Source organism: Dreissena polymorpha, chromosome 1 (genome assembly GCF_020536995.1).
Source record: "Dreissena polymorpha isolate Duluth1 chromosome 1, UMN_Dpol_1.0, whole genome shotgun sequence".
Lineage (NCBI taxonomy): Eukaryota > Metazoa > Mollusca > Bivalvia > Myida > Dreissenidae > Dreissena > Dreissena polymorpha.
In genome coordinates, this window is record NC_068355.1 from 191,267,493 (window position 1) to 191,276,619 (window position 9,127).

At 35.1% G+C, this 9,127-nt stretch overlaps 1 protein-coding gene across 1 annotated transcript; it reads left to right on the forward strand.

Annotated features, from left to right (window-relative positions):
• Positions 1-4,843: 4,843 nt before the first annotated feature.
• LOC127864355 (uncharacterized) lies at positions 4,844-7,805 on the forward strand. Its single transcript, XM_052404008.1, has 2 exons — positions 4,844-5,170; positions 6,208-7,805. The coding sequence occupies exons 1-2, from the start codon at positions 5,046-5,048 to the stop codon at positions 6,713-6,715; spliced, it is 633 nt and encodes a 210-aa protein (XP_052259968.1). The 5' UTR covers positions 4,844-5,045; the 3' UTR covers positions 6,716-7,805.
• The last annotated feature ends 1,322 nt before the right edge of the window (positions 7,806-9,127 follow it).

Consider the following 9,127-nt stretch of genomic DNA (forward strand, 5'->3'; position numbering starts at 1 on the left):
ACTATAGTCTCAAGTTTAAATGAATGATATTGTTATGTGTATTAATGCCACCATGTTTGTACCTTTGCCCCCCAGCTATAGGACCCAACTGGAAATAAGTTTATAATAAAAACTTTCATGGGATATCCTGTGTTATAAATATCATGTCTTTATTTCAACATCTTGTTACTTCTTGTTATTTCATGTGTCTGCCAAATATACTGACTTGTTACTTGTAACTGAAAGTAACTTATTAACTTTGACTGTGATATTCAAAAGTGATCTAGCAATGCATTGTGATTCAAAATATGTGATAATTGCAATCAAATTGTTAAATGTTGTAACGTGAATGTATTGTATGATCTGTACTTGTATGACAAGAAACACATGTTGCCTTAAATAGTTACATTAGACTTATACCGCATTATTTCATTACTTTACCTTTAGTAATACGACGTAATTATTGTATACATACGGCTGTTTTTTATCAAGGTATTCATCATAATTATTAAATGTTATCTTGTTCATTAAAAGTACGACTATCCGTGTCACTTTAAACGAATGCATAGGCTAAATGATACATTTTATAATAAGACTGTATAGCTTTCGTTGGCTTGTACACGTGCAAATATTAACATTTTTACTGTCAGAAAGAGCTTCTTAACGATTGCTAATCAAACAGCACATTTTGTATTCAACAATAGTAATTTAATATTTAAAAAACAATTGATTATAAACGAAGATACCTCAAGTATATCGCCTACATTGTTTCCTTTTTTTTAATTTCGTTCAAATTTATGGCACTGAACAAATCCACTTAATAATATATTTATATTAGTATCACTCGATATTCATGTGTCTCTTAATTTAACTGTTGAGATATTATTAAAAAGGCATCGTTCCCTAATATTATTCGAAGTCCGCTGTAATCATAAGCGGCAAAAATTAGCGACTGGGACAGGGGGTCCTGGTTGCACGTTCTGTAGTGACAGCATTTGTTTTTCAACGAATTAAACGTCTCTACGAGAATGTTTAACAATACGAATGATGTCTTATAGCGGTTTGCTGGCCTCTCTGTCTTCTATATGAAGTTGAACTCCGTTCCCGATGTTTTTGTTTCCTTTAAAAGAAGTTAAATGCATACAGGATCAAATGTACCGTGAGTGCTTAAACATTATGTCATTAAGTGATTGTTGATGACTTGCATTTGTATGCACTTTGTATCCGGCTTGATGAGCATTGTAATGTTGTAATAAATAATCCCTGATATAACAATACAGCTCCTTTAATGTTAATCGTACATAACTTCTATAATGTAATGAAGACCTTGTAAGCACATGAGATTGTTAGTTGGTCGCTGCTTTACAGGGGTCCTTCATTTATAAAACCCGATTATAAGCACGATGTGATCGTTGTCTAGACGCATACTAACAGGGATCCATGTCTTCCCCAACGCTTTCAAATCCGTATAAGAACACGGGCATATTATATAAATGAAAGTTCATTAGTTAGTTGAAGCAATTGAAGCCATATAAACAACCTCAATAAATTCACTCGATGCAGATTGATTGGGTTACATCAGCTCATAATGCAATTAAGACCATTTAATTGCATGTGAATGTTAACTGGGCGCAGATGTCTTTGTCTGGATGCTGTTGTTTGTTGTTGTTATTTTTTCGGGGGCTTAATTTATTAGTTCTAAAATGGTTAAAAAAACGTATAAGAACTCGTGAAGATCTTATGGACGTACATAAATAAAAGTAAATTCGTTTTTTATGCAATTAATAGCATTTAAGTACACTAAATGTGATAAATCGACGCAGATTGATAGGGTTCTATAATGTACGTATGACCGTATGTGAATGTTAACTGGGCGCAGATTACTGTCACTCATCATTATTTAATACAAATATAACTATATACGCAGGACATGAACAACGTGTTGTCTAGCCGCAGATTAATAGGTGATTATTAGTTCCCAAACGCTATAAAACCCGTATAGGCGCATATTGAAGTCCATGAGTTATCCTATGCATAACTAGCGTATAAGCTAAATCAATTTGTTGACGCAGATTTATAGAGGGCTTATGGACGTATATGCGCATGTCAATGTAAACTGAACACAGGTCATTAGGGAACAATGACTTATAAACCCGAGTTTAACATTTTAAGCACGATGCGAACGTTATCTGGTAGCAGATTTATAGGTGCTCATTACTTCACCAACGCTATTACCACTCCCGCTGAACTACGTTACAATGAGAGGTGCGTCTGTACGACAACGCGATACGGCGTCGTAACAACAACGGTTACAGCGTCTTGACAGTTATAGACATACACACGCGTTTAGACAGGTAATTTCTTTGTTTAAACTTACACTTAAAACGGGATATGGCATTTATTTTCATTAATTAATGTTTCTTTACTCGCTACCTAAGCTATCGAGACATTTTCTAGCGTGAAATCATGATAAAAGAAAGAAGTTCAAGCTCAAAACATAGCAAATCTAATAAATTCGTTGTTTCTGGCTGGCAGTTTCTGTCACGATGATTATTTTCAATGATCTGTATCAAGTTCACTCTTTTACAAGCATGTGATGCCCATGTGTATACTATTATTGGTGATTTCTATCCAATTTTGCAAAAAAGTTGTAGCATGTCAACTACGTGTCCATGTTACGGTATCTTCTCTTACGACTAAGACATGTTACGGTGTCTTCTTTACAGCGTTACAGCGCCTGCAGGAAGTCAAATTTAAAACCATGGTGATTTCTTTCCACGATAGTACCATTTTGGACGTGAGTATGGAGGTCGTCGTTGATTGCAACAACAACGGTTACTAATTACCTCAATTACTGTAAAGAATTTAACAGGAATGTAGAAAATATTTCACACATCGAAAGTGGGGAATTCAATAACAAATTAATGTCATTTAAAAGCAAGACTTCATTTGGGTAATATTTATTTGTATTTCTTTATGGCGCTTTTTTAATCAATCAGTAATACAATTTTTTAAGATTTGGTACATTTAATTTTAGATAAAATAATAGTAAAAATATACAATTAAAGACTGAATTAATCTTAGAATCGCAAATTCATTAATATATTTTTATTTTTTAATAAACCAGTACTACACTATTTTACAAGACTTTGAACATTTGTTTAAGGCATTGATCTAAATTGAAGATCTTCTATTAATTCAGTCCGTAAATCAACATTTATTATTACTATTGTTTTTAATAAATGAACAAATCGTTAAAAAAATAAGTACTGATTTATTTAAATCGTAAATTTACTTTCAATAAAGTTACATTTTAAATTCAATCTACATGTTTTGGTTTGGTACCTAAAACTATTCTTTTTAAAAAGTTCAGTGGTAGCTCATTCATGCCCCTAAATTATTTACTGTAGGCATTGCATTAATTAATCAAATAAAAATTAATCGCCAGTCTGCAAATATATGCCCCTAATGTAAGACAATAATGGGCGGCATTAACACCTTATTGTAGGTATACCGCTCTAAAGATCCATTTTACCGAACCCTCCACAACATTTACTATATAAATACAATTTACCGAACTTGTTATACCGAAACCTCTAGTAAACGTCGATACTATACCGTAACCTTAAACATGTTGTAGTAAATGCACTGTAACACTCTGTAAGACGCCGTAACATTTTAATTCATCAAAATTGATCTAGTTACACTTTCATGCAGTTAATTTTGAGACAGATCTTGATAAGAATGATTCAATATTCGTTCTTGGTTACGTCTGTTTGCATTTTCATCTGTTTAATGTCAGACTTTGAATTATGTTCCAATGATTTTATGAGTTGTCTATACAGGTCTGTAAAACTTCCATTTTATCGATCACATAGGAATAAATTACATGGCAAGCTGTGAAAGAGGAACACAATATCCGTATTTAAAGCCACACACCTTGAAATGAAAAACATGACATAGTAAATTTAATAATAAATAATAAACATATTTCAATGTCAATTAGAATATATCTGGTGGTTACAATGTAGAAATAAGTCTTCTTTTGCGCTTTAAAACTTAAAAATAATCGCGTTTGTCGAAATTGACGTATACGTCTAGAAATCATACTTTCGGTTTTAAAAGCGGAATTTTAAAAATAATACATTACTTGCAAAGTAGGCTATACATTTAATTTTATCTATGCCAATTAGACTATATCTGGTGGTTTCAAGGTAGAAATCCGACTTTTTTGCGCTTTAAAACTTAAAAATAATCGCGTTTTTCGAAATCGACTACTTCCGGTTTTAAATCCTACTATCGGTTTTTAAATTTAAAAAATAATAAATAACTTGCTAACTAGGCTATAGATTTAATGACATTTTCGCACACTTTCAAATTGCATCTATATGTATTGATTAACATGTATTTCATTTCAAGGTGTGCGGCTTTAAATAAACATTGGCTTACACATCCAAATACTATTCAAAATTACCGTTTATATCATTTGTTTTAACAATGTCCCGTATCGTCAACAAACTGTGGAAAGACGCCGTAACCGTTGTAGTTATGACGCCGTATAGCGTTGTCGTGCAGACGCACCTCTCATTGTAACGTAGTTCAGCGGGAGTGATTACACCCGCATAAAAACTTCCGAAGAGACACATAGACGCAGGTAAATAGATGTAACATGCAGTGCAGTATACATCATGTATTCAGAACTACGTATGGTGTGTATGTCTGCATCTAACTCATCAAATCTGCTCTATAAATCTTTATTTAGAACTCCGTATGGTGTGCATGTCTGCATCTAACGCAATAAATTGTTGACGCAGACGAATAGGGCTTCATAACATTCGTAATCCATTCTAACGGAGCCGCAAAATAAACACCTCGCACTGTTCATTGCGTATTACACAATCTGCACTATAAACCTGTATTCCAAGCTCAATATGTTGTGCACGTCTGCACGTAAACGAAAGAAGAGATTTTCAGAAAATGCATTCACTACATCACCAAGCCTTTTTGTAATAAAGGCAGGGAAGCGATTGGAAACTGTTATTTCGTTTTGAAACTGTCGAATCAAAATGCTTAGATTACGACCGTCCGATATTCATTATTCGCAGGATTCGATAAACAACACTTTCGACGCGAGGTGTAAACACAGCGGAGTATCAATCGGACAGACATTGGATGATATTCTCGAAGGGAGGTAAGATTTAACTCGACCATGCACACATAAAGATACGTTCAGACATAACTTTGCTCTAGCGCTGGGCAATCTTAGTTGCAATAATGCAACTCCCAGCTATCGACCCTCTGGGTCGCTGGTAGTCCAACTTGTTGACGCTCTCAAATATTAAGCTAATTTTTATATTGGTAACTCCAAAGAATTTAGCCCATATAAAAGTATCTCTAAATTCTTTCCGCGTCTTATAAATAAGACTAGAACTATTTTCTGGAATAAATAACAACAAAAAACTGATCATAACTATATACCTAATGCGCAATTTAAAACAACCTACTTGATATGGTGTGCTCGAAGAATAATGATCATAGGCGGCTCCAAGGGGGCGGGGGACGCGGCGTACACCTCCCCCCCACACCTAAAATCGCCAAAGTAAAGTCAATTCATTTGATGTTTCACTCTTAGCAAGATCTAAAACCCCTATTTAAAGTCATTTTTTGTACACAACATTTCCCACTGATCACAGAAAATCGCTAAATGTTTTAACTTTAGACTCCCTCTCGCCCGGTTGTGTTTTTTTTTGGCATTATAAGAAGATTCTTTGGTGAAAGTACATAAGGCGTGACATGCTCGAGCGAGTGGTTACCAAAGCCTTCAAAGCACTAAAATTGTGGAGCTTCCGGGGGGCTACACCCACCAGGGGCACTAGCGGCCCTTGAATCCCCAGCAAATCTTTCAATATCCCGTCCCGCCCCCCCCCCCCCAACCAGAAATCCTGGAACCGCCCCTGATGATATTAATTCAAGTTTTAAACACGTCAACGGTTCCCGAAAATATGTTAAGTGTTTGCAATGGGAAACGCCAAGTATTCATTATTTAAAAATATGCTTTTTTAAAAATCGACTAACTCCGGAATTCTCGGCAAGATAGATGTAGTGTCTAATCAACCCATCGTGCTACGCCGACTATATCCGGAACCTCCGTTAGATAATTTGAATCGTCAATTCAAAACTTTGGCTTTCGGTTTGATTATTGTTCATACTTTGTTTTTCTTTCTTTAGGACAAACAAGAACAATATTCCAATCATCACGGTTGTGGAATGGAATGGGAAATGGGTGACGGCCGACAACCGGCGTCTATGGGTGTTCCGTGAGCTGGAGCGGCTCGGGAAATGTACCTACATCGACGTAAATGAAGGCTACTTTTTACCGGCCGAGAAACTCACGTCAACTAACGGCGGCGTTACGGTGCGCGTGCGCGGACATACGGACAGCTACTGGCTTAACCGGTTTTCATCCATGAACAACGACAACATCGTGTTACGAAATTCATACGACGCCAACAACGCGAGGTCGTACAGTAGCAACTCTAGTCGTATCACTTACAGCTACCCTTCGCCGCCCGCGCGAGTTCAACCGACTCAGTACGTGTATCAAGAAAGTATTTCGTCAAATTCGTATAAGAGAGCTTCACCGGAACCTCGCGAGAACGACGCGTGGTGTAAACAAATATTAAAAATTTTGTGTATGATGCTCATACTAGTAATTGTATGGAATGTATTCATTTAATACCAATGCCGTTTTTCTATCATATTTATATGTCAGTAGTTACACTTGTACACATTTAAGCGCTTTTCGCACTGTACCTGACATTAAAGATAGAGTATACCATCTGTCTACTAGTAAAACAGAACGCTGATGATAAAAACTACAACAACCAAACCAAGCTATGAAGAAGTAGCCGAAGATTATAAACTAAAGTAGAGTTTTATACAATTGTAAATAAGTTGTGCTGTACCGCAAAAAACCACTTTATTTAGACAAAATATTAAAACTCTTTGGAAAAATCATAATTAGATACAGTTTTGTTTCTTCTACAAATAGGAGAAATCGTGCCGTTATCGGCGTTAACTTTTTCGTAGAAAATCTCATTGAACCAAACAACATTTGTTTGATGGTGCCATATATAAAGATTTTTTTTATAAATTTCGTAAAATTATTATATTTTGTAAACACATAGATAGATTTAAATTGTTTGTTTGTTTTAATTATACTGAAATAACGAGGGACACCGTAAACGTACACCCTCCTAATCGTGTTATGCCACGACATATATGTTATAAATAACTGGACAAGTTACATTGTTTATTGAGTTACAGTTTTACGTCAGGACCAATAACTTTTCATAAGAAAAAGTAAACTTAAATGGCATTAGACAGACTTAAGACAAGTACATTCAAAAGTAAGTATGGAGCCCTGTTAACAAACTCAGTGACAATTATGTCCATATTATGTGTTGCATTGTTGTCCCCTACCGGTTTCACCGGAGGGGACTTGTGGCTTGCGCTCTGTCTGTCTGTCTGTCAGTCACACTTTTCTGGATCCTGCGATAACTTTAAAAGTTCTTAATATTTTTTCATGAAACTTAAAACATGGATAGATGGCAATATGGACATTATGCACGTCATTTCATTTTGTTCTTACGTCAAAAATTATGATTGCTATGGCAACAACAACAAAAAATAATCTGACAATGGTGGAATTTCTGACAATGGTGGAGCCGGTAGGGGACTATATTGCTTGGCAATAGTCTTGTTAAAACATCTAACGCACCAAAGTTTGAGTGTTTTGTATGTTGAAATGATGCTATTGATGATTATGCTAGATATATATATTGTTCATTGTATCGAAACTGTAAACATTTGAACAGTTCAACAACTGAACCTTCGATGATATTATTAGCTTGTCGATATTAACTTGTTACGATCAGATCTTTGTTATATCAATCAAATTATAAACAATATGCTATATTACATATCTGACTGATACACTCACTCGACAACAGTTTCAGAAAGTTAGCGAAGTTCATGCTAAAACACAACATTTAATTACTATTTTTTTGAACGTTGAAAGAACAACAACACAGAAACACACGTTTCTAAATTTGAAAAAAATATATCAAAATTTGTGCATGACAACATTATATTCCGGTTTATCAAGTGTTAATGAATTTGATTTCATACGAATAACATAAGGGTGAATCTATCTTTTGCTTTTTCCATTTTGAAATGTTTAAATGAAAAGGTGTTACTGAACGGAACCCATAAAATGTGTTCATAATCATTATCTTCATTTTTTTAAAAATATTAAAATGTTAAAATAAAATGGTCATAACAATTCCTGTTTTGCTACTAAAAATTTGTTCCCCCCAGCACTTAGACGAAAACACCAAATAACAGTTAAACACAAATCTGCATGGATCGAATATTAACTCTTAATTAAAAGAAAACTAGAAGAATTTAATTTAATGAAACGCGTTGCATCCATGATTAAAATATATCTTGTACCGTTTATTTTAGAATTATTTATATGTTTGAAACTTATATTTCGTCATCAATTATATTGGCATGTTGGTGTTACCTGGTGAGGACCTAACAATAAGACTAATTTGGTGGAATGACAATTAAATTAATGCTATTTTGCAAAAAAAAAACCGCAGCAAATCGGAACACAGTTGTTGTTTTCGAATTACTGGGGTCATGGGTGTGCTCGTATGCGTTGAACAAGGCGCAGCTCTGCGTCGCCTTGTCGAACTGTGCGGTCACACACGCTGGTTGACGCAGACAGCTGATCGCGCACTCCATGTTGCTCACTACCTTGAAGACTGAACTGGCCAAATTCATATAAACAAAGACATAAAAACATATGAGTCGTGTTCTGAGAAAACTGGGCATAATGCATGTGCGATAAGTGTCCTCCCAGATTAGCCTGTGCAGTCCGCACAGGCTAATCAGGGACAACACTTTCCGCCTAAATTGGATTTTTGCTATGAAGTGATTTCGTTTTAACAAAAAATGTCATAAAAGCGGAAAGTGTCGTCCCTGATTAGCCTGTGCGGATTGCACATGCTTATCTGGGACGACACTTAACGCACATGCATAATGAATACGACTCATATTATACTTCATCCATAACATAACT

Coding starts and splice junctions, on each gene's coding strand:
- LOC127864355 (XM_052404008.1), top strand. CDS start 5,046: ATGCTTAGATTACGACCGTCCGATATTCATTATTCGCAGGATTCGATA. Junction 5,171..6,207: donor GATGATATTCTCGAAGGGAG/GTAAGATTTAAC, acceptor TTCTTTCTTTAG/GACAAACAAGAACAATATTC.